Source organism: Micropterus salmoides, unplaced genomic scaffold (genome assembly GCF_014851395.1).
Source record: "Micropterus salmoides isolate LMB-PRFRI ecotype aquatic unplaced genomic scaffold, ASM1485139v1 Ms_hic_scaffold_1, whole genome shotgun sequence".
NCBI lineage: Eukaryota > Metazoa > Chordata > Actinopteri > Centrarchiformes > Centrarchidae > Micropterus > Micropterus salmoides.
This window is the reverse complement of record NW_024040040.1, coordinates 14,130,443-14,157,921: the sequence shown is the minus strand read 5'-3', so window position 1 is coordinate 14,157,921 and position 27,479 is coordinate 14,130,443. Positions and strand designations below refer to the sequence as shown.

The 27,479-nt window shown below is 39.6% G+C and overlaps 1 protein-coding gene across 1 annotated transcript in view; it reads right to left on the bottom strand.

Annotated features, from left to right (window-relative positions):
- Window positions 1-21,881, bottom strand: part of LOC119915705 (guanine nucleotide exchange factor DBS-like) — a 37,671-nt gene extending 15,790 nt beyond the window's left edge. The window contains exons 1-2 of the mRNA XM_038735407.1: window positions 21,671-21,881; window positions 652-735 (exon numbers count right to left, since the gene is read on the bottom strand). Of these exons, the coding sequence (XP_038591335.1) occupies window positions 652-735; window positions 21,671-21,866 (280 nt within the window). The 5' untranslated portion in view covers window positions 21,867-21,881. The remainder of the gene's footprint in view (window positions 1-651; window positions 736-21,670) is intronic.
- Window positions 21,882-27,479: the final 5,598 nt, after the last annotated feature.

Sequence of the window (27,479 nt, the reverse complement as noted above, 5' to 3'; positions counted from 1 at the left end):
AACTGTGGATTGCAAGCTCTTAATAGATCTAGCCGATCGAAAAAGAGAGAGAATCTGGTATGAAAAGAAACTTCTTAGAAACACAAAGTGATAAACTGAGTATACAGCTGATGTTATGTTAACAATGTCTACAAAGCAACACAGGTAAAGACAGTTTAGATAAAAGCCAAATTCAGAGTAAAACAAAACCACAAAAATGAACTTAGACTCCAAAGAGTGCAGGCCTGTTCCATTATGTTACATAAAATCCCCCTTTAGTTTACTTGAATGTGTTTTTGCACCGACAACCCAAATCTCCCAATCTAATCTAATGCATGCTGCCTATTGGGAAACAAACCAAGATCTGTCTGGGGTTACTAGTTCATCCTGAACTTCACCCCTTTACTTCTCTGTAAGTATAACACTAATTTAACAGTATTATATTGTTTTACTTAATTGTTAAGCTTATTCAAAATGTTGGGTCTACTTGCACTTTCACTTACGTAAAAATGAAAAAGACATCACATGCAAATGTTTGCAGACGTTTAAACTGAGCATCTTTTGCAAGCTCATTATAATTACCACAGTATTACACAGTTATATTTGAACTGGATGCATTGCCACACATCCCCAGTGTGTTTAAAGGTCAGGAGACAAAGAAATCAAACTAACCTGGCAGGATGGCAAACTGTTTCTGGAGTTCAGAGCCAATTTCTGCTGCACACAGAGGACCATCCTCACTCTGCAGAACGTCATCTGAGGAAAAAGACACGAGAGATTGAGATATATTGATTAAATGCTAATGTCTCACACAATCAAATACTTCCATACTACTTATTTTTACCCTGTAAAAGCTGGCAACCATGTTGATTGCAACATTAGAAACTAAAGGGTGATGGGAGTGATTTTAATTCTGTCCCGTCACACAAACATGCTGCTGTCCCATCCCACTCCCAGTAAAAATAATAATAATTGGAAAACTGCGTTTATTCATAGTAGAACTGCATAGTTATTTATAATAACTGACTTTTGATTATCGTCCTGCACACTCTCGATGACATTTTTGCAGTCCCGTCCCAGTCACGTGATTAATAGTGAAACTGACTCCCATCCCACAGGATTCCCGAAAAAATGTCGGCCTTTATTCTGGACACAGAGCTGAACGGTTAATATGCTGTTTATTCTGTTGGCTGATGAGGTTGGCTGATCGTTAGAAAAGGTAAAATTGAATTAAATCAAGTTAATATAAAGATGGAAATAAAGAGGAGAGTGGAAACAGAACATATAGAGAGAAGGGAAGAAAGGGAGGAGAGGAGAGAAAGCGAGGCAGAGACACTAACGGGATGGAGTAAACAGCATTTGGATTTCCCCCTCTCTCCGGTCAAGCTGGATTACAGTAATCTCATTTAGCCCTCTCTGAGACATGTAGAGACAGAGAAATATAGAGATAGAGGAAAAGTATTCTCCCCCCCACCCATTTGGTTGCCATGTGTGACCCGTGCATGCCAAACACTAGGAAGAGCATTGTTAATTGTGTACGATTGTGTCTGCATCTGTGATGAAAACTGAGAATTTTGAATGTTTTAACGTCACATCAGTGTGTACAAAGGAGCATCACTGGGAATTGCACGTTGTGTTTGTGCATATAGACTGAGGCTGGCGCTGAGACTGGTGTGAGGGGAGTGTTTCCAAGCAGTACGGCAGGGCTGGCAGCGAGAGGCATTTATTACCATCGAAGTGCAAACCAAGCAAACTGTTCGCATTTTAGAAAAGAGCCGGGCACCCAAATCCCCCCCCCCCAGGAGCAGCTGTACTGACTATACGGCTCCAGCATGGGAGCAGATTGAAGATAGCATGCAAGAATAATCTTGTGTGAATGTTCAAGGGTGAAGAAATCGGTTGGTTTTAACAGCTTGATCACAACAATGCAGTTTTGAAAACCAAAGAGGCAGCTGATTGCATTGACCCAGCATTCTCCAACATATAAATTTTAAATGCAAATGCGGATGTTTATTAGTCATTTCTTTCATTGATCTTAGAAACCAGTCACCTGTGGCACTGAGGACACTGTTGTTCTCGCAGCAGCTCCATATGATAAAAAAACCCGACAGATTAAGAGCTTAGATCCTCAGTAATGCTATATGCAGTGTGTAAGCATAGCACTGGCTAGACAGTGACTCATACCACATACTGTAGTCCACACTTGACACAGAGCAGCATATGTGTGTGAGGGCAGGCAGCTGTTGCTTGGGACACACTGGGCCTTTTTAAAAAAAGTTGCTTTACAACAGTTAAATAGACAACAAAAACTAAAAGGCACTGGACTCCAAATACCAGGGGATTATATTTAGATGACCAAGCGGTGACTCAGGAGCCATTCAGCTGAAGAGCAAGGTGGGAAAAAGAGAAAGAAAGGAAGACAACAGGGAAAGGCAAGAAATGACTGACCGATTTATAGCAGAAAAAAATTAATCAGGCAAAAAGGGAACAAACTGAAGCAGAAAGGGAGGAAGGATGGAAGGAAAGAAAGAGTAGCCTAGAGTCTAAAAGAGGGTACAAAATGTTAAACAGGATACAGTTTAGAGAGATTGTTAACGTGGCACTAATGCAGGTCCACTTTAATAGACTTTAACAGACCACAGAGCTTCAAACAGCCTGTAATTTAACCCAAACCCGCAACTCTGCTATAATTAGCTTCTACTACAGCAGAAACCAGGAGTTGGGAAGTTCTTCACAGTGCCTTTAAGCAAAAACACTGATCCTCGAAAAGAGGAAGTGTGCACAACCTTCCTTGGATGAAAGGATCCGTTTAAGAAATGATCACATGTTCAGACTGTGTGTGAGCAAGAGTGTTGTCATATGTCATGATGTGTGTTTCAGTGTGTTGTCGGGCCAGCTGTCAGTTCAGTGTGTCAGGCAGTAAGCTCTGGCTAAGACCCAAACTCTGGAACACAGCCCAACATGTGCAGAGCTATCTGACTTATACTGTATTCTGTGTGTGTGTGTGTGTGTGTGTGTGTGTGTGTGTGTGTGTGTGTGTGTGTGTGTGTGTGTGTGTGACCTCAAGACTTAAACACAACAGTCATAACCTGGAGGCAGGCAGCATCTGTTGGTAATAACCATTTACTAATTATTACAACTGAAACTAAAAGCTTTACCAAACCAAAGATGTAATTTGGAGATCTTTTCAAAATAAGACAAGCTTTCAAACTAAATATTAGACAGTATTAAAGACACAATTGTAACAAAATAACCCATGACATTTTCAGATGTTGTCCTTCCTACTTTCTGTTTGACTGCTCCACTTCTGCAGTAATTTGTTTCACAGCATTTCCATATATAGGAGCTTTTACAATTGCAGTTCCTCTCCTTTAGTTTGCCATTTCCTAGTACATGTACTAGCTGTGACTGTGCTGTTTTCATTAAGCAAAGGATTTTGTTTGGGTGTTTTTACAGTTCAAACCAGTTAATTCTTTGCTGCTCCCTCCATTTTTTTTTTATTAAAAGAATCTCTCTGATTATTATCAAGCCTGTCTCCTGATTAACCCTCAGGAAACTGGATCGATCAGAAACTACTGAGCTGTGTATTTGACACAGGTTTATATTAGTAGCGACTACCTATAAAACAAGGCCAAAACTGCAAACATTTCAAAAGAATATGTAAATACTTTGAAGTCACATGACATGTTGAGTTTGATGGACATCTTGTGTCACTGCAAATCACAAGTGCACCCACCACTAACTGGTTACTATAGTCAGAATGTATCCAAAATATCAACTTGAGGGATTTCATAGAAAAAAAATTAGTGGAAAAACAACAAATTTCATCAAGTTGAAACAAACCATCCATGCCTATAGAGGTGAATGGTGAAGGCATATCAGACATTCAGGCGTCGGGCTCCTTTTCACTTGTGCTGAAACTCTAAAACTCCCTGCTTTGTCCTCAGTGGAGTGAATGAAATCAAACTATAGCAGCTAGGCTGCAAGTGAACCCCTTTACCCACCAAACACACACACACACACACACACACACACACACTAGAAGTGGGGCAATGCAGCCAAACACAAATAGTGATTATGGGGGGCCTAGAAAGAATGTCCCTCCGCCTCCTTGTACCCTTCCCCCAAGCCCTGACACCCCCTCACCATTTCATTCATCCTTTTTTCAGGGGCTTAGCTGAGGGGCAAACTGATACATAACCCTAAAGTTTCCCCATTAAAAGTAAATATTAAACCATTCAGCTCTAAATTATCAGGTTCACATCCTAGTTTGCTAGTGATATTTACTTTCCAGTCAAAGTTTGTCTTAATTATGTCCTGATATAACAGATATTGCAATAACATATGTCCAAACATCCATGCATATTTGCAGGATTTAAATATGAGACAAACTCAACGACAAATAAAAGCCTACTGAATCTAACCAATCCACACTCCTGAGTGCTGAATGCCTATTTGTGTGTGTTTGTGTATGTGTGAGAGAGAATAAGCCCTGGATTTAGAGAGGTGAAAAGATAGTGAGGAGCAGGAGGGGGAGGAGAAGAGGGAGAATGAAGCAGTCGGAAAAAAAGAGCGCAGAGGTGCTCTTGTCTTAATAGGATGAAATGGAGGACAGGTTTTCTTTACACATGCCTACATATTTAATGTGTTGGCCTGGTGCTAGTTGATACTGGGGATGTGTTTTCTCTGTGGTTGGGGGGTCAACAGCAGTACCACACTGTACGACATGTCATATACACACCACTAAAACTTACATTACATACTGTATTCTACTAAGTGGCTATCTCTTTCTTTCCAATTACGATCCAGCAATAATTTCAGATGTTACTGAGCAATGCATGACAGTAAATTATAATAAAAAGATAGTTCCTGTTTCAATAACAATACATTAGAATAACACTGTTTCAAGAAGTGCTACTTGTATTGTCTCACTTTGTAAATGTCTAGTGGAAGTTAAACATTTTCAAAAACAATATCCCCACCATCATCGCCAGATTCAAAGCATTGCTCGCTGTTTGGTTAGTTATTATTGTCTCTGTTGTTGAAGAACTATTTTGATAATGGATTAATCATGTTGGTTGCCAAAATATTTCCTGGCCCCAGATTCTCTAATGTGAAACAGTAAACTGAAGATCTTTGGCGGTTTTAGACAGTCAGTTTTAAAAAAGCCACACACAAGCAATTTGAGGACATCACAAAAACCAGTCTTGGTTTGGAACATGCAGACTGTACACAATGTTTGGATTTGATTTGGTGTCAGTACTCAGAGGTGAAAGAAAAGCAGCAGCCCAATTAAGTCTCATAAAGGTACGGTCCATTACACATGCACAAAGCATAAACAACTGACGGAAACCCAGCAGACGTTGTCTATTACTGTCTAACTGACAACCACACACACCTCCTCGCCTTTGTTCTGCAGTCATGTTCCTACAGGTTTTCACTGCTGAACACATTGTCAGTTCAAAGATGGCTGCCAGCTGTTCTCTGCTGGTTAAAGGCTACCAGTGCTGGTGGCTGGTCAAAGTTCAAAGCCACAGGAAGCTGAAGAGCTGTCTGATGTTCACTCAAACACATACACACACACGCACGCACACCCACCCACCCAACCACCCCTGGCTGAGGACTATGCAAACAAAAACTAGCATGAAGGGATGGACACAAAGGTGCACCAACACAGAGAAATTACCTCGGACATACAGAAACAGACATATATACACAATGCAGTCATCGCGGAAATGAACAACTCTCATCAGTGTCCACAGCTAACAGTATACATCTATTTGATTGTTTGTTGCTGGGATAAAATTACAGTAATCTTTATTCATTTAGTGCACTAAGGTTGCGTTGACACAATTAAAATTGGTTCTTAACAAAGTTGGAAAAGAGAATCAAAGGACTGCTTTGGAAAAGTTGGACTTCAGGAATGCATTCATAAATATGCTTCAGCTCTCTTCATCCCAGTATCAAAATGTAAAGCAGACGTTTCATGAGGTAGATTTAAGAAGGGCTTTTGACATGTAGAAAGTAGAAAAACAAGGTTTCAGAATGTAGGAATTCTTGTGGTGTCCAAGTGACTATTGGAGCCCTCAGAATGCACTAGTTTTGTGCTACTGGTTCCCTTTAATTGTGCATTTAAAAGTAATATTTATATTTACAGGTTACATCTTACACTGCCTAATCTACAGGTATGTGCATAATTCCTACCCTATATGTAATATATCTACTGATAAATTGCTGTAAACAAGTGAAGGAATTACTGATGACAAGCTCCAGGACTTTTTGGTGAACTTGGCGAAATGATCTTTCAATGTTTAGACATCATCTGTACTGCGAACATTTGAACTTAATGTGACAATTAAAATAACTCATTGTTATCAGATACGCACCATGAATAAATAATTATCATTTCAGAGATTCAACGTTCTATTCAATATTCATTTGAAATAAATGTATCTCAGAAGAATGGAAAGATATATATTATATTCAAACACTTGCAATAGCTGCACATTTCTGTTGCTTGTCAGCTGGATTCAATAGATGTTTCTGAGATTGATGCATAAAATGATAATTATTAGTATGTAGGACTCCCTTAATGTACTACAATAATGCTTGTTTAATATGCATCCCAATATTCCAGGCCAACCAGGTTATAATGTGAGTACCATAGGAATAAATGGTGATCTAGAGTATGTCTTATGATCTTAGATATTGGTCCCTCCTAATCAATAAAGTAGATGTCGCAGAGACAGACGTCCAGCACTCAGGCGTCACTGAGACCTTCAGCTCTCCATCTGCTACTCTGGTATGCACCAAATGGAAAGGACAGACTTGGAATGTAGACTTGAGGGCACTAGGTTGGAGAAATGAGGTGTGCGTGTGTGTGTGCGCGTGTGTGTGTGGTGAGGGTGTGGCTGAGGGGTTAAAAGTTGCTACACTAGTATCAAATGCCAGCAGAGAGATGGTATTCTGCGCATGCATGTAGGATGCATGCAAGGATTTGCCAGCCGCTCTGCAGCTGTGTGTGTGTACTTGCACTTGTGTGAGGGAATCCAAGGTCTATTATCTGGCATCATAATGCCAGAGAGCATTATTAGGGTTTACTAAAGTCCCATCTGTCACTGCCGAGGGTTAACACACACACACACACACACACACACACACACACTCCAGACCACTCTTGGCCCTGTGACCCAGTTGTTGTACCACCCCCTGCCCTGTGTGTGTGTGTGTGTGTGTGTGTGTGTGTGTGTGTGTGTGTGTGTGTGTTTGTTTGCGGTGCCCATCCCCACATGTAAAGTTCGAATTAGTGTGGATCAGGAAAAACAGCAGCCAAACAAATATTAAAATATTACTGACGGTCACATAAATTCAGTCCTGATTGTTTGTGTTCTTAAGCTGTCGGTGTGCAGCCAAGGGACACCCAGGGGTTATTGAGGAGAGTCCACATTAATTTCACTTTTATTTCCACCTATATGACCAATAGGTTCTCTATGACCAGTGCTTCCTCCCTGCATTCAGTGTAGACACTCCAGTCCAACATTCAGGTTGAGTCCTATTATTTTAATGCTGCAATGCAGCAAACTGAAGTTTAATCCTACATGTATGTCTTGGTAAGGTCAAGAAGGAGAAATAGTGTGCTCTGCCCCCATTAAGCAACAGTTAGAAATCCAGAACAATGGCTTCAGGCCTGACTCTATCACTGGCAGTGAGCCCTCATCTACTGAATAGATGGTGGCATCATCATCTCAGCAAAACAACACACTACTATCCCCCTGTCTGCAGTCTACACTGCAGTCACAACACACACAGACATGCAACCACGGAGACTGGGTTCCCATCCAACGCTTGAGCAAACTGTATTCAAATCTGAAAGAGAGATTCCATTATCTGTGATAACAAAGGATTGGGCTTCCTGAGCGTACAGATGAATAAATACATAAATTGTATAAAAAACTAAGGTAATCATTTGTATTGGACATGTTGTTACACCTGCCCAGGGTCAAATCATGTAAAAATCTAATGCACTTTATTTATTCAATAAATGTTTCGGTTGCCATTTAACATAAAGTGAGCATAAAAACTCCTGCATAGCCTCAAAATAAATAAAGAGAAGTTGAAACTCATACCGAATGTTAAAACAATAGTTCCATATTTTGGGAAGTACGCATATTCGCTTTCATGCCAGAGCTGAATGAGAAGAATGATGCCACTCTCATATCTGTCCAGTAAGTAGGAAGCTAAACCCAGCAGCCAGCTAGCTTAGCTTAGCATAAAGACTGGAAGCAGGAGGAAATAGCCACTATGGGGAATATCCCAACACCTCTAAAAGCTCACTAACTTACATGTTATATCTTGTTTGTCTTTTCCATAGAAAGACTGCAGTATAAATGACAAGTTGTGGTTTTATGGACGGGGCTGGAGTATGTTTTGGTTGGGGGGTTACTTCCTGGAGTTTCTACTGGTTGTGAAAATGTCAAAATATTGCTTTATGTTATATTAAAAGTGGCCAACATTTACTCTAAATCTCACACAAAAAAACCCTACTGTATTGATAACTGAAAGTAAAATTGCCACCATTGTGGCAGCAATCCACATATAATACATGGATAATTTTGCTGAAATGTCAATATTTGATAGTTAAGCAGCAATCATGGCATGACCTTTCTGCACCAAGAAGTTCTGCCATAATGTCGCAATCTGTGCCAAAGTGGCATTGAACCTCCGCCTGCTCTAAGTGCATACAGCAGACCCGTAGTCTCATGGAAATGTATGGAAATGTACACTGTTGAGGCCTAAACTACAAAGCATGTACTCGCAATCCTGTGGTTAAATCTAGGTCCTCCTCTCTTCCTCTCTCCTCCATTAGAGTAAAGAAAATGACTGTAAAAGCTCAGCTCAGAGTAAAACCAGTAGATATAACAACAGCCTTTTTTAGCTGCCTCTGGTCATATACCTACCAGTCATTACACTTCACAGAACATGAAAACTGAGAAAGACAGAGTGGGGGAAGAAAAAGAAAATCACATATGTAGAAAGAGAGAGAGGGAGGCAGCAAATACGTAAAGAATCCAAGAGGACTGTGTTTTTACTTGCCCTAAAAGAAACCTGCAGCTGTAGGAAAAACCTGACACTACTCTTTTACACAATGACATCATGCACTGGAAGCAAGATGTATCTTCTGTAATAGTCTTAAAGTCACTGAGGAAGTGCTGGTTTTTGGGGGGGGGGGGGGGGGGGGGTGTTGTAGAAAGCATTTATCACAATGACTGTGGATTTCATTATTATAACTAAACCCTGTTGTAGGGCTCTGTGCATAGTGCTTTAGCATAATGGGCATGTGATGACATTGTTAAGTGGTTATGCAAAGAAGTTCTGAAAAAAACAACTCAATTTCAACACTGTAGCACTCTACAGAAGACTTGTCCCAGCCCTGAAATTTGATCCTGATCAGCTGATCTGATTTTGTATCTGTGGTGAAGTTGAGTAGGTCATAATCAAAAGGTTAGCAATCCTCAACAGTCACTGATCCTTCTCTTCAAAGCTTACATGTAGGGCATGATGAAAAGTAAGATCTGATTCAGGGCACGCTGCCCCAGGGCAGCTCGTAAAAAGGGGCACTCAATTTTACAGTTCAAGTTAAATTTACTGCAGGTGGAGCACCTGAGAGACATGGCAGGCAGGGAGGGTCATTTTCATGAAAAAATGCTTATGCCAAGTGTAGGACCCAGTGTTTCTGTGGCTTGACTAGGGACCAAAAGTTATGACATATCTCCAATGTATCATTTTCCCCTTTCCCAAAATTAATCAAATTAGTTCAAGCTGTTGAACTGAATGTGACAATATATCATGAAGTCCTCTTGGCTCTTGCCATCATCTTATCTGCCCTGAGGGATCATTAAAAAGATATTCATACCACTTAATCGAATGTACTTCTTTGTATTGAGTTTTTTGATTATGTTATCTTGCTTTTGTGTCGATACAGTTCTTGTGTAACTTGTGAGCTGTAAATGACTCTTAAGGACAAAGTAAATTAACTGGAAGGTACACTACAACAGCTGCCGCTGCTGCTGGTAAATCCAATGCAAACAGGTCATTTGAAAACAAGATAAGAGAGACACACACATACACGGATCCACATCCACAGGTTGCATTATGGGAGCTTAGCTGAGACTTGTCAGCTTCTAATCTTGACTTGGCAAAAAGCAATGCCAGGAAAGGTTGATGCCTTGGGTCTAACAGTCTGCGTGCGTTTGTGAGTGCCCAGCTGTATCAGCTCATAAGATAACCTCAGTCCATCTGCCAGTAGAGCAAACGTGATCGCTCCCTCTGCACCGCAACACAAAACAAAACACACACACCTGAAAAAGCCTGCAGACGGCCAAGAAAAGCATGACAAAATCTTTATGGATTATTATCAACACTGTGGTTTCACAGGTTTTACTGCACATCAAACTGAATAAAAGAGAGGTGGTCCACCATTGAACACACTCACACACACACACACACACTCACACACACACAGAAACACAACTGAGAGTGGTGGAGGGGGGAGGAGATGTTGACATTCAAACCCTCAAAAGGGTTTTGTCCACAGTGTTGCTCCGAACTGACAAGAGGAAACACACTGTTGATGGGATGAATGTGATTAACATGCTGGCAGTGTGCTCCGCTGTGTACTGTACTGAGGATGGACAAATCTCACGTTAGCATCCAGCTCACTTCAACACACAGTCAGGACCTTGGGACAAAAACACACTCTCCGCTTCAGATTGGATTATGTAACTGTCTGATGGATAGTAATGCCTTGAGCAGGAAAAGCATCTTCGGGGGCAATGAGACCAAATCAATGTGGATAGCAAAGTCAGGTCATGTTCATTCATTAAGCTCATTCACAGAGGGTTTACACCAGTTTCTAAACTGCTTTTAACCTCTGTAGATAAAATGCTGGGAACAAGAGACACAGCGATGGTGACTTCAGTATGTTTGCAATGATAAGTGTTTTGTCTGTCTGTCCAACACTTAGTATAATATATCTTTACAACTAGAGACCAGATTGCTGTATTTTTTAAAAGATATTCACGGTCCACAGAAGATGATTCATAATGCCGTTGCTGAATCCTCGACCACAGCGTTCTCTTTTTAATGTACACATTGTTTGATAAAGATCCCTCAAATTAATTTTTAACCAAGATTTGTACTAATAGTGATATTTTACAATTGCAAAAAAGAATCAGTGTTCTCTCAGGACAAACTATGTAATGGTTATACTAAATTACTTCAAGCTAATTTCTGTACCATAGTTTCTTGTAAGTCATCGTCCAACATATATGCCGATACCAGTATTCATAGCACAGTGCCAATACAGTTTTTCAGTCATTTCAAAATTGTGTTCTTCTACAGAGATCATTATGGACAGTGCAGTGGCTGACACCTGCGTTATAAGTGTTCGGTTATACTGTCCGGTTACTAAAAGTTAATCAACATCATCCACCCAATCAGAAAAAGCACAAATGTGTGGAAAGATTCTTGCATAGTTAGCTTGTAACATTCTGAAAGAATATTTGTTTTCTAATATAATTAGAACAGTCTGTAGGGATTTGGCTTGGGAACGGGAGGGTTAGTCCACTACTGACCACTGCTGAAGGTGCCTCTGAGCAAAGCTCTGAACCCCCAACTGCTTCCCAGGTGCTGCACAACGGCTGCCCACTTCTCCTACTTAGGATGGGTTAAATGCAGACAGCAAATTTTCCCATGGGGATCAATAATAATAATTAAATTTTCCCTTTTGTGATCACGATCGATGATTCGAACGAATCGATTCCAGCAAAAAAAAACAACAACATTAAGGCAGAGTTTCCTTTTCCTATTTCAAACTTTTCTCACTGTGAGACAGTACGAAGAATATTAAATGTGTTTAGGTTTTTTGCTTTGACACTGCTCGGACTTGGGATTTGTCTCAGACTCAGTTTGCATTGTTAATTTGTGAGCATATTGGCCGTTCTCTGGCACTACCCTGGGCTTTAGACAATGTGTAGCTCCAAATAGAAAAATTGGTGAGTTAATTCAGTTCTACGCCTTCATCCTTCAGGATATGATGAACAGCTTATAAAGGCATCTAGCAAGACTTCAGATTACATGGAACATAAACTTGACAAACATAAATTTAGGCTTAACTTCACCACCTGGTCAACCTATTATGCCAAAGTGTGCAGTTTGCTGTTGTACGTGATAACAGCTGGACCAAGACAAGAATGCAAAAACACACCCACACCCACAAACACACAGAAAAGCACCTGCAGAATTCTCAGTCTTATCTCTCTGTATAAAACTCAAGACACCCAACACACACACACACACACAATCTAATAACAAATTAACAGTCTACCTCTCTCACTTGCCTCAGACACTCAGTCACATAGACACTCTACCTGTCATCATCTTCAGTTGCAACCACAGCCTGGTGGTATCGTGACAGAGTTGAGAGACTCGGTTTAGAGACATTGTTTTGCTGGAACATGTATGCCCCCTGATACACACACACACACTGTTAAAACACATTCACACACGGCCACATATTCAGTCAGAGCACATCACGGTGGAAGTTCAGGCAGTCCATTGCGCCTCTGCCGAAGACTTCAGCAGCTTACTGAGCTGTCACCGTACAGCAGAGCCCACACACACTCGCACACACCTCCCCCCTCCCCAGCTGTACCAGCCAGCGAGGCGGAGTTTCAGACGGCCCGCCCCCAGTCTCACATGTCTCACTGTTTTCCCGGATACATACAGAAAATATCCATGTGATAGAATATGTAAGTCTCTAAAAAGCAAATCAATAAACCAAACAATGCACTCAAAACATTTACCCTTTGCAGTGCTTCCCAAAACTGATAAAGAAGTGACAATAACTTCTAGTACAACATAATTCTTATTGTTCATTGTCATAATTCCCATGTATAATCTGTCTCCAGTGTGGTTAAATGACATTTAGTTGATAAATTAGATTTCTCCAATCATACCTTTCTTTGTTTTGAACATCAGACAGTATGAGATATGGTCTAAATTAGCTAAGAACAAAGAATGTCTTGGCCGACACTAATCAGTTTTTATGCTGGATGTCTCTCTCTGATTTAAGCAGAATGAAAACTAAAGCAATAGTAAGAATATATAAGTGAGTATGCACAAGTTAGCACAGCTATACAATACAAAATATGCTTTTACACCAATCTTAAAAGCCTTCTTTGGGGTGCAAAAGTTGTTTTGTAAAGTGGGGCGCTGTTAGATCTGCACCTATGTTATGCTCTTCTCCTGTGATAGCAGCTCTGCATTTTGACTGGACCTTCATGCTCCAGGCAGATGCCAGCATAGTTGAAGCAAGTGCTGCCTTGCTGCAGGGGGATGACCAGGGGGGTGGTGAGGCCGGTTAGCTTCTTTTGGAAAAAGTTTAATCTTTACCAGATTAAATAGCAATAGAGAAGGAAGCATTCCCACATATTTGGGCTTTGCAGCATTTTGAGGAGGAGCACCACTTTTGCACGGATAACAACCCTCTGTCGTCTCTTAAATGTCCAAATCAGAGACTAATGAGATCACCATTGTTTCTGCAGTACTATGCCCTCGACATTAAACACGTTAAAAGGAACAAACGTCATAGCAAATGCATTGTCACATGCCCCTCTGCTCTGAATTCATAATGCCATTGTGACATTTTTGCACTGCCCTTGTGACTTACTATTGCTGTTCCTGTTTTCTTAATTTGCCTTTCAGGTACCGTGTTTGCTGGCGGGATGAAGGCTAGGTATATTTTTCTTCTGTTCGCTACTTTTCAGTACACTTTTTACTATCCATGTGGTTTTTTTGTTAGAGGAGCTGATTGAAGTGCCCAACCAGATCGAGAGCCGTTTTAGGCTCAAAGCTGATGGCTGGCATGAAAGAGTTGTTCATAGCCTTTTTAGTGAGAGATGCCACGAAGTTGGAGTGTCAGATATCCCCGATTCCAAACAGCATTTGAACACAGAGTAATGAAATAAATGTAAATGATTTATGGGTGTGTACTGTACACAATTCAAATACAAGACTAATGCCAAAGAGAACAGAGGCCTCTTTCTCTCCGTTTCCCCCTGCTTTTCTCACACTCTCTCTCTCGCACACACAAACACACACAATGCCAATGAAGACAGCAGGGGGACCCAGTGTGCCACACACAGAAGCAGTGAGAAGTGGGACTGGTGAAAATGTTAATAGACCCTCAGGAGCTCAGTTCATGAAATACAGCCATGCTGAGGCAAACACACATTTTTCAACTGTCATTCTATTGATTCTGTTAATTCAAAAACGTGCCAGCTCTCCTCCACATAAACAAGGAATATACTCCTCACATCCTGCTGTATGCATGTAGGCTGATGCAGAAACTATATATATATCTCACTAGCCCTGCTTTCTAAGATCATGATGACATTAAAAAGGGATATAGTCTAAGTACAAACTGATGCTTTAGAGTTAGCACTTCACTAAAAAGAAATTGTAATGATTTTACAGGATCAGTGTATTTGTCAGAGTTGAGAAAGTATCAGGGCTTGGAAAACCCAAATTTATAATACAAAGGCTGTGTTACAGAGAGGCATGGAGTTTAAAAGACATGGGTTGCCAGTAGGGAGAGTCTAATGAAAGATGCAGTTAATGAGTGCATTATGGGAAGTGTAGGTTTCCATCAGACTCATCTTCAGACCTCTTCTATCACCCTGCTGACCAGAACAAAAGGGATAATCCACGCTCACACGCATGGACACACATGCGTGATAACACACACCCACCCACCACACATGCAGTGAAACCCCTTACTCACTCTCAGTGTGATCTCTTGAATTCTGTATGATTACATCAAATTCTGTGAGGACACTGTAGTTTCATGTAATCCTGTGAAAGTTTTTTCTAACAACAAGCCATGGGTTACAAAAGAGGACTTCTAAATCAGAAAGAAATGGGTGTTTATGCTGGTGATAAAGTGGAAAGTAGAGAGGAAGTACTCTTTATGGACAATGACACCAGGAAAACATGGCAAGTATCAGAGATCATCACTGGAAATGGATATTGGGAGCAGAGATGTTTGACTTCAGTGAACAGCAGGGGGCAACCATTGACTTGCTTAACAAAATGTGGGAAGAGTACCTCACAGTAACCAAGGAGGAAGTTGCAGCTCTGTCAGCTATATGTTGCTAAAATCATGTGCCTGGGAGTTGGCCAGTTTCAGTCCTCTACAGACTCCTCTCATATTCCTGCTGTTTTTTTTAATTATTATTTTAAATCGATGCTTAAAAGGACTGTAACATCTATAAATGGACAAGTGGATAAGTGCACGTGATTAAGAACATCTTGAATCTGTCAACTGCACTTAATGGCAAACAACCTCATTAGCTCAGGGCTCAACCCAAGACTAGATTAGTTGATCAGTTGGATTAATAACTTCCTCACCAGAAGAACTCAACTAGTCAGACTTAACTCCACCATTATTTCTGTTAAATACATGAACACCAGTGCAGCCTAGTTTTGTCACCTTTACTCTATACATGCTACAAGAATGACTGCAAACCACTTAAACAGGACCACCGCCATTTCATGAGATATGCAGATGATTCAGCAGTCATTGGTTTGCTGAACAGAATTACCAACAGATGAACGTAAAGAAAACCAAAGACATAAACAATGCGTACCTCCCCATCATGGTTAAAAATGTACTCATTGACAGAGTGACAGTACCTGGAAGTTGAAATTGATAAACTGAAATTTGATGAATGCGCAGCAGCCAAATATAGCAAAATTAAACTACAAATTCACTTTCCTTTGAGGCTAAAATCATTTCACAGACACTTCTGCTGTTACCTTTTCTAATCAGTCTGTTGTGTCTTTCCATTAGCCTTATCTGCTTGTTTGGGAACACACAGCAAAGACTAACTCAAATTGGAAAGGGCAGTTAAACAGGCCAGCAAACTCATAGGCATCAGTCAACAGTGAGTGGGAGGCCTATACCAAAGACAAATAAGTAGCAAGACGAGACAGATAATGTCTGATGACAGCCACCCCCTGCATGGGGAGGAAGCAGGCGTTATAGCAACTCCTTCAATTCAATGGCTATTATATTAACGAGCAGCTGAGGAGATTTTGCCAGTTATTCTTCTTCTAAAAATAGAAATGCTTTCATCATCAGGGGTATGAAATAGGGACTAAGGCATGACCCGGGGAAACTGTGGTAGACATTATAGAAGGAGTGAGATTAGTCACGAGTGGATGAAAAACAATGGATGTGTGAGATTAAGAATTAGATTAAGGCTACATTGAAGATCAATCTCTCAGTCTAGTCGGAGATGAGATTATCAATAAATGAAGAGATTCAAGAGAACTAGAGCTTGGAAGTCTGAATCAAAATGTCAGATGTAGATGATAGAGCACGTTGGCTGTGGGACCGGAAAAAGCAGACTGTTTATAATGGTTCATTTCCTGTCTCTGCTGATTTATGCTGTGACAACTCTGACAGCAACCGCTTTCTCCCACTGGTGGCCGATTTACAGTTCCACCCTCAACACTCACATTTTAGGCAGAAAAATTACACCATAATTATTATTACTGAGCTAACTGAAGACACATTTCGCCTTTTGCCTGAAGTATGTCCAAACATGTATCACATCTCTCAGTTATTGACTACACACTGTATGTGTGCATGTAAAAATGTTCCCGGCGCATCAGAAGATAAGTAAAGATGTTCAAATGTTCAGTTCACTTTTGTAACTAAATTAGGGCTAATTCCAGTTTATTGTGTTAACCTCATTACTTTGGTGAGTACAACGTCATCATAACTGAAAGAAATTCATGATCAAAACTGTGAAAATAAGACCCCAATTATAAGAAGAAGAACTATCCCAGAATAACCACTTTTGTACATATCTATATAAGAGTATGGTATACTGTATTACAGAAAAAAATATTTTTGAAGTCACTATCCAATTATGCACTAGTTAGTCAAAGTAATAATAAAAAATGTCTAAACAGTTATGAGAAATAAATGGCAATCCATGGATCCATCAACCAGTTATTTATGTGCAAGGACATTACTCCTGACATTTGATCCAGGTAATGAAATATAGTACTTTATTTGAAAATTACTCCCCATGGCCGAAACACATTCAACATCTGAAATCAGCCGCATTATGAACTTCATTATGACGTCAGCTTCCAACTTGTCTTAGGAAAGCGTCCTCATGATATAGCACCTCAAATTAAATTTACTACTTTAAATATTTCCAGGACATATGTCCTTCATATGTTTAACTTAAATGGAATAAAAAAGGCTAGGAATTAATTTAACAGGACAGAAAAGATGAGCAAAATGTGATGAAGACTAGAGAAGAAACATATGTGTGGTGTGTGTTTGGGCATCAGTTAATATAACACAAGCAAAGCCTCTAAAATCAACTTTGAGTTAAAAATATTGCATGACTTGTGAATGTGCATGTGTGTGTTTACATGGGATGCAGAGCAGACTTCAGTGTGTGTAAACGGGATGTAAAGGAGACCTGTTTGTGCCTGCATGTGTGTGTATATAAGGGATGTGGTGCAGACTACAGCTAGAATAACTCCCAGCAAAATTATTTATTTGAGACCCCCCCCCCACACACACACACACGTCTGCGTCGTGAAAGATTAGACACTATTGACTCCTTCCGCTCTAGGATCAAACACTATTGGCCAGCTGGAGCGTAAACAGGAAGTCACCAATTGAGAAGTGATTCATGGGCCGAAACAAGCAGCAGAGAAGTATGAGAGAAAAAAAAGGTGTGAACGAGCGGAAAGTTTGGGGTTGTAACAACATATCAGACAGCACCTAACAGGCTTTTTAAATCAGTTATTGGTGAAATTAAATTACAGAATAACCAGTTTACAGCCTTCAAAAAACAGTTGCAATGTCTGAAAGATACAATGAATAAGTGATAAAGCAGAACTGTAAGACTATGAGCCATCTTCATCCAATTTGCCTATCACTTCATTTTCTTTTTGGTAAAAAAGAAACATTCAAATGTCCATCAGACTCTCTTCCTCCTCAGCATAAGGCTAGTAGCAGGCAGTCATTAGGCCAATTTCCTGTTGAGTTTTTGACATGCTTGACATGTGGACTTCTTTATATGTCAAATACGTTTGACAGAAAGCAGCCTACATGGCTGGCTTAAGGGGTAAGACAGACTCCTGTATCCTGTCAACCAGCATGACAGAACAGTTTCCATAAATGTCATTGTCAAATGACATCCAAAACTAAAAAAACTTTCTGTTAATGCTGGGTTAGATATTTTTCATTTGCAGAAATCCTGGTTGATATGTCAGTGAGGACATTTTTCATTTGACAGTGCAAAATGCATCATGTGAAGACAATGGGATGTCCAACAAGATTGAGTTAACTTTTACAGTTTTATAATACATTAAATTAATTCTTTTAGTATGTCCATCCAATAATCAATAGGCATGTTTACATTTGTTAAAATGCTTCTATTCAGACATTTTTGAAGGGTTTTTCGATTCTTTTCAAGGTAGAAGTCTGTGAAACCACTAAAAGTCAGACTGATAGAATTATAGTAGGTGGGTTAGTCAGGTTGAGCACAGAAAAAAGCTTTCTCAGTCATGTCTTGAAGGATGTCAAAGGAACCTCTTTCGTATATGAGGGGAATGGCAGCACTTGATTTTGAAAAAAATATGGTGCAAGTGTGATCCAAACAAAACAAACTTTAATTCGACGTGATCTTGTGTCTAGATAATACATGAGTTATATTTGGGAATAATCTGTAATGCTGTAAAAAAAGAAAAGCTTTTAAAAAGGCCAAAAAATGAGAATAATGCTTTATACTTTGTAGTAATAAACTGCATATGAATTCTTCAAGTCAGTCAGATATCTGTTCATAACTGTCTTTGCATACATGTGAGTAAGTAAATATCTGTGCAACATTAAAGTAATTTCAACCCTTGCTACTTTTTCATCATCATTTTTCTTGTTTTACAAGACGCAAACCCTCCTCCAGGTTTCTTATGACTGAGCGCCATGACCTTGTTGACAGTCAGTCAGTCATTAATCCCACATGTTGTAGAAAGACCCAATAAACAAACAAATTCAATACTGCTGGGATGCTCTGATGACGTTATGTACATACACTACACAGCTGACAAGTGTGTGTCTAAGGCGCATGCAGTGCTACAATAAAGACTCAAATCCGGCACATCCCTCCAATAAAGGTGGCCGAAAAGATGTGTTTGAGTGAGAATTACTGTGGTAGACATTTCTGTGCTATAATATGATCTGATAAAATCTATATTGGGCATACTTACTGGACTTATGTGATCCTTTTATTATTGTAACCCAATGAGCTCTGGGAACACCAGGAAAAACACTGCAACCTCTTACGTGCACAGCCTTGCATTAAGGGAAAACACTTTAAGCTTCTGATATAAGAAACAGTTTATCAGTTTATTTTCCCCTGGTCAGGATGAGGACAATGAACTTGAAGGAGAGGAGTGTGTGTGGAAGGGTCAGGGTCGCTCACACAGACAACTCAGATGATGATCAGGGATTTTAACTTAAGGTCACAAGGTGTCAAACAAGTCAAAGAAACAAAGAGTGTGACAGAGAGTGGGATATCATGGGAAAGACGGCTAAAATGATGGGAAACAAATTGCAAAATCACAAGAACACCCTTGATAGAGGGAGTTTTGCCACGCAGGAACCAAGACTATCATCCGTCACGATGGACCATCATAAGGCAAACACCAGGGGAAGTTGCAGAGAAGACAGCAGCTGACCATTATGTAACCATGACATTTTGGTGTTTCGGCAAAATCAATGTTTATTCACAAATACTGCTAGCCCAAATACTTTTTAATCAATTACTACACTTTAAAAGCTACAGTCACTTTTGATTTTTGTGTGACATTTAAACAGAGGACTACAGTGGAATTTACTAGAAGCAAAATGTAATTCTGCAGGTTAAAAGCACATCCATCAAACTTTAGAAATGTGAAAAAAGTCTGAAGACTTTAAAGATGTGAAAATTAATGGATGGCCTTAAAAGTGCCTAGGCTGTTTTGAAATAAAATCAACATAAAAAGAAATTATCTCGCATCAGGTCTTAGCATCAAGATTTCGAATCACTGAACAAAAAAGTCTTGACTTGACAAAGCAACAATAATGAGGAAAATATGATCAAGAGCAAAAATGCAGCACCTGTCTCAGTGACGCAGCCTTTATACAATAGTTCTTACTAAAAATACACACATCATCTCTAAATACAGACCAAAGCCCGCAGGAAGTGGACCAGAATAAACCTGAACAATCACTGACACGTACCAAGATTTTAAAAAACCATCAAGCTCACACTGCACTGTCTGTGTGATCACTGGTGAGCAAACACACACACACACACTCACACACACACACACACACGCTGTCAGATAATAATGCCACCTTTATTGAACCACCTTGAGTAAATACGGACTTAGTAGTACTTTTTTCCCCACATGAACTTTGGCATCCTCTGATGGGCCACAGAGGAATAAAGTCAGTATGTTTTCTTGTGCAGCTTTACATCCACCATGGGACATAATATCGAACTCCTGGTTACATGGAAAATGGATGGATGAAAAGTTACCTGACAACTAAGCCTACATTTCGTACTTGACCAGCAAGATAAGGTGTGCCAAGTGCTGTGATAGTGTGTAAGCAGACAGCTTAACTCAAACTGACATAGTATAAAGCCTGCTCTGAGAAAATTATCTCAAAGACAACTTTTTGGACTTGATAATCACCCCTTGTAAAAAGGACAGGAGCTATGAAGTGGATTTAGGAGGTAGAAGAGAAGCTTGGAAATGGAAATGGAGACAGATTGCCAACGCAATGCAATTACTTCTTTGTGACTCAAGTTTGTCTGTTTGCCCAAGTGCAGCTGTAATGAATGCTTTCTCTTCATAAGAGGCGCACTCATGACAGCAGTGTCAAAAGGGACCAAAATGTGAATTGATGCTTTTCTGGATGTTTTAAGGGTGTGTGTCACTGTTGAGAGTAGCTATGGAGAGCTTTTAATAAGAATTGAGGCTAATGGAAATCTGGATAATGGATCAAAGATGGGAATTGCAGTTATTTAATGGAAGCAGTAAAATGACTCAGAAAGACCTCTGCAAGAATATTTAGAGAAACAGGGGCTAGTAGAATAACAAATTGCATGTGATCATCATGTGGCAACATTGGAAGCAGTGATATAACCACAACTAAGAGAAAAAATGCATTTGCAGATTATGCCCTTCACTCACAATGATGTACTAAAATGATTTATGCTTCACTGCATCGCTACTACTGCACATATGAACAGTGAATACACAATAATTAGTTCAAATCCAATGTTTAACAAGACGTACTCATAAGCATTAAAGTTGACCCAGTTTGAAGCTGACTTTAGGAGAATATCTGAATCGGTAACATGAAAATATCATGTTATGGTTATATTCTAAATGTCAAGTCCAAACAATTCCAGAAATCTTCATTATTCCGACTTTAGATTTCCGTCTGGATTTCCACTAACTCTGAGTCAACATGAGCCTTCATATGCACCGACACACCTCACACACCACACTTAAAACTTAGTGACACACACACCCCTGCAAAACTCACCATGCAACAGCTGTTGACAGCACCGGCTGTATCTGTAGTAGCTCTCCATCTCCTTTAGCGAGATGCACACAAACCTCTCTCTTCCATATTCCTGTTTTCCTGCGCATTCCTTCATCCTGTTCCCGTGTCTGTTCTTCTCTCCCTCCCTCACCACCTTCATCTCCACAGGTAGAGAGAAGAGTATCACCTGCCTCATCCTGCTCTCCTCATTCGTAATTTCCAAACCCTCCCTGCCTGTCTCTCTCTTGCACAAACAAACACACCTATCACAGTTTCTTGAGTTATTACACCACACCTCTTTCCTCGGCCCTGACTGAGCAAGAGAGAATATACTTACAGTATATATATATACATACATATACACACACACACACACACACACACACACACACATACATACATACATACATACATACATACATACATACATACATACACACACACACACACACACACACACACACACACACATACATACATACACACACACACACACACACACACACCCTATGAGAGTTTGCTCTCACCTTGTCTCAAATATAATCCACATTCAGGATTAATAAAATCACTTGTCATGCAGTTTTGCAGAAGATGCTGCCACACATGCACACAAATATTAAGGACTGAGCCTTTAAAAATCAACCTGGATGTGAAAAGATGTCATAAAAAGTGCAGATTTAATATTTTTAAACACGTAAAGCAAGTTCCGCCAGGACCTGATAGTCAGTGTGAGTCCTCCAGCACAGATCTAAGTTGCCGCTTTGTTGCTAAGGTCCTTACTTTAAACTGAGGAAAGCTATTTATCTGCAGCATTAACACAATTACACAACAACACATGTTTGCTTCTACATTGATATTACCAGTGTTATGCACACTCAGTATCATTGGTGGCACTGTACATGATTCAGCAAAATGTTGCAAGTCAGATGTGTTCATAACACATAAAGAGCCTGAATGGATTACATTGTTTGCATAGATAAGCTCACAAACACAAAATCAGCCACCCATCCAATCTCTACAAACTAAAATTAATCCTCTAACCTGCCTGGTTTGCTCACATGGACAAATATTGATTAGGCTGTGCCACATGCTCAACAGATTCCCAGAAGTGGAATCATAGAATTTCATTTGTACAACACTCACTGTTAGTCTGCGTGCATTTGTGATTCTGTTTTCTTACTGCTTGTTGAAGGCCGCAGCAGAGGCTGGCCAACATGATGAAAACACCTGTTCACCAGTGTGCTTCTCTTTCCAATCAGTTTCTTTGACTTTCTGTTTGGCTGCCTGTTCATCTGTCTGATCTGTCCCTCAACTGTCTAACTAGTGAAAATACATTTCTGCTGCTGGTGTAGTGAGACATATGGTAAGTTATCGTTTAGCATATCACAAGGGCTACATCAGGTAATCAGTTACCAAGGTCAAAACACCAAAGAGGGCTGCGTTCAAGGAATTACACTGCATAAAATTACAGCTAGTGCCCCTGCTGGTCTGGTGAGTACATTTAAAGGAACACTAAGGCGTTTTGGATACAGTGTATTTGTTTACTGTCTTATTGAATGTTAGTATTATCATCTAACAGATTCATTGCTGTGAGAGTTTTGTTAGGCCTAGCTTAACACAAAGACAGGAAGCAGAAGAGAAACCATTTGTTTAGCTCCCTTAACAACTCCAATGCTTTCATGTAATGCTATATGTTGCTATGGTGGAATATGGTATGTGTAGAAATAGAAAATGACACATTGTGACACAGTTTAGGTTTGGCATTGGAGCTTTTTACTGGACCTAACGACTGCACATAGCACCTAACAGGGTATTTTCGTTAAACATTATTTAATTTATTTATTTTTTTATTAGTTTTTCATGTTGTTCAACCAAAGGAACACTGTTTCTTAACCTTGTAGTAGGACCCCAAAAGGGGTCAAGAGGTGAGCAGAGTCAGGAGAGAACTGTAAGACATTCCTGGTGTACTGATATTAATTTGAAATGATGTAAAAGTTAAATCCACTGAGAAAATAGACTACAATTGTATGTAATGCAGATACACACTATAAATTCATAGCTTTACATGCTAGGCTCATGAGAAAAACTCAACATACTACTGTACAACATGAGGTCAATCATGGTATACTGGTCCAAAATAAAGCTGATATATTACCTCTACTAGTCATGGATAATGTTTGCACATATTCACATATGCACAAAATCAACATGGACATCAAAACCGTGCAACTAGAGATTATGTAGTCCCCAATAGGAAATTAAATCCCATTTGATTTCCCCACTGATAATGATTTAAATAAGGTATTTTTTAGTCAGACATTCAGACAAGTAATGACTAAATTCAAGAATATGACACTTCTGCATAAAGAAAATCTGCTATTCTGGATTTGTAGAGAGAGAAGAACATTCAAAATAATATGACATCTCATGTTTGTTTGCCTCTACAGTCTCTATAGTCAAATTTCAAGCCACCTGAAGTATCAGAGATATACTGTAGCATCAGCAGGAAGCTAAATAGTGAGGTTCTTCTATTATGTTTGAATAATGAGGGGGAACCACAGCAGGGGGGATCTCCCGGTGGTGATAGGAAATCATGTCCCCTCATCCTGTCACATCGATTTAAATTACAGACACTCCAGTCCAGAACACTCTCTGAACATAGACGTCCAGTTAACACAAAATACACACACATGAACACACACACACACACAGACAAACTAACACTAACCTATTCTCCAGGTCAGTCTGCGGCTCGTGCTGAATGTGTGTCGGGTCAACAGACTGATAGATATGGACAGATTGCCAAGTAGTCGACTCAACTCCTCTTGGCCCTCTTGAAGTAACTCCATTAGAGACATTGTTGTATCAGAGTAGGCTTCATACTATGTCAGTGAACTTATTCAAGCTGCCTGCCTCTCCCCCTCCTCCTTGATCAGGCTGCTGTGTTTGCTCATGTGAATGTGTGACTGTTTACCTCACTTCATGTCTGCTTTGAGTTTATCAGACATCACAGGAAGAGGGGGGTGGAGGGAAGGCCATGACATAAACCCCCCTGCAGCCAATTATACTAACTTGGCATCTGTGTGTGTTCTGTCCTATGTCATAATTACTGAAGCCCAACAAGAAAGGGGAATGAGAAATTTGTTTATCAATGTGTTTTTCTGTGTGTACACACAAGATAAACTCCAAGCTTTCTGAACAACAGCTACCAAATCACACTGGCCACATGAGGAAACTAGTGACTGATTTTTCACACCAAGGCTACTGTAGCCAAAATTTAATTGAATTTGCTGTGCAGTATACTGAAAATACTCACATTTACACCATACACCTCGTTAAATTTTACTAACTGCAATTGGTAATTTAGTGTTTTCACACTTTCCCAAGCAGAAACAACACTGCATGCAAAATTAGTATGGTTCTTTTGAGAGAAATGGTATTTTTAGGTTCAGTATGAATAAAGATATGTTGAAAAGTGAGTTGATTGTATGTGGGGAAGCTTGTTCTTACCTAATATAATGTATGCTATACATTACATTTTACATAAATATTACACCAACACAAATGTCACTTTATACACACTTAAGACCAAGAATTAGCAGAACTGGCAACAAAATGATTTGCAATTGAGATGAAACAGCTGCCTTTATGATCACAACAAGCCATCAGCCATTTTTTTCCATCAGCACAACAACATGCAGGCTCCAAAATTCTAATAAAAGTTAAATCAACACGTCTCTAAAACAGCATTAACCAGAACATGATAAGCTTTATGAAGATTAGTTTTGCTAATGGACTGCTTTTAACCAAAGCACTTTGCAATTTGCCTCTCATTCACCCATTCACACAGACTCTCACACCAATAATGCCAGAGCTACCAGTCAAGTTTGTTGCTGAAGGAGGAACCGGGGATTGAGGCCACCAACCCTGTGATTAATGGACAACCCGCTCTACCGTGAGTTCACAGCCGCCCACAGCATAAAGTGGACCTAATAAACTGGTAAGTGAGTACATGTGACAGTAATATTGTAAAGTATATTTTTACATTTTCTATTCAAAAAGGAATTTTCTGACTGTTTAGAACATTTTGTTATTAGGTCAAGTGACGTGCAAACAAGCCAACTGTCAGATGACTGTCAGCGTTTAATCATCGATCTTCATTATAATGAAATCAGCAAAACACAAGAAGTTCACTTTTCCTGGTGTCAAGGGAACTTACACTACTCAAGTTAGAGAATTTCAGTGCAAGAAAGTAATAAATAGGAAGTCATAGCAAAGTTCTGAGGCTTAACGATTGATATAAATCTCAGGAGGACATGTGGTAAAACCGTTATCTCAGGTGTGTAACAAATTAATACTACGTTCATTGACCGCCTGTTGTCTACAAATTGTCAACCTGTCAGAAGCCAAGAAAAAACACAAGAAATGTAAGAATTAAGAAAATTTGGGTACGTTTATACAACTGGTTTATACGACATCTTGGTGCTTTTAATTTTATCTTTTACTCAAAAAGCACTTGATGACATGATGCCAAGGATTGCCAGAAGCTACACTAATCTTGAGATAGCATGGTTCTTTTGAGAGAAATGGTATTTTTACGTTCAGTATGAATAAAAATATGTTGAAAAGTGAGTTGATTGTATGTGGGGAATGACATTCGAAAAGCTTGTTCTTACCTAATATAATGTATGCTATACATTACATTTTACATAAATATTACACCAACACAAATGTCACTTTGAGTTGATTGTATGTGGCCACAACAATGTCAGCCAAGTACCGAAGGTAACTTAATGGCCCTTCTTTTAGTTGTTTTAATTGATGTTTCTATATACCGGGAGTCTATGACTTCTATACTATGAAGAAGTGTGCAGCAGCTCAGACAATAGGAGTTTATGACTAAGTGGATTAAGGGTTTTCTTGGGCATCACTGGTATTTGGGAGAAAACTAAAATTACACTGGTGCCATCCATAAAAGGTCTCCACCTCCCTTAGACTATCACATTATCTTTATTTCATCTAATTTATCATCACACAATCACACGAACATTCCCAATTTAAACTTCAAAACGTAGCAAACAAAGATGGTCATGCATTTGTCATTACATGGCATTCTGCTCTATTAGATTTATTAATCAATCAAAGAGTCACAGTCCGGAAGATCAAAACATATGCCCTCCTTCGCTGGAATGGCTTCGAAACTAAATCACACTGACAACAAATGAAATTATTAGGGCTTATTCTTGGAAAAGCCGATTCTCCAACTGCTGTCTTGGAAACTGTGGCATGATTTAAACTGGTTATATCATTTAATACTATTACAATCTATTCATACCGGTACTATTTATATCTGCCTTTCAAACAATAATGGCATGGCATCTCACTTTTAGCAAAGAACTGAAGGCTCAGAGATCACAACAAAGAAATAAAGTAGCTTCCATGCAACAGGTTGTTGCCTTCTGGAGCAGTGCAACCTGCCGCTGCATGTACTGCTGCCTGAAGAAATTTATGTCTGATATAAAGTTACAGGTAATTGCAACATTAGCTGTGCATGATAATCCTTTCTGTTCGAGTTGACGCAGACGCAAAGAAACACAGATGCAATATGCTAACTAGATCTAGATGGTATATCAAGAAGAATACCAGCTTTATATATGATAGTAAGCTGAATGAATCCAAACAGACTACATTTGTTTTCTTGTCTACTATCCTCACCTGACAAATTTTACTAATCAAATGAAACACCATATTGCGATATATGTCGAAGTGTCCTTGGGCAAGATACTGAACCCCGAATTGCCCCTGGCGG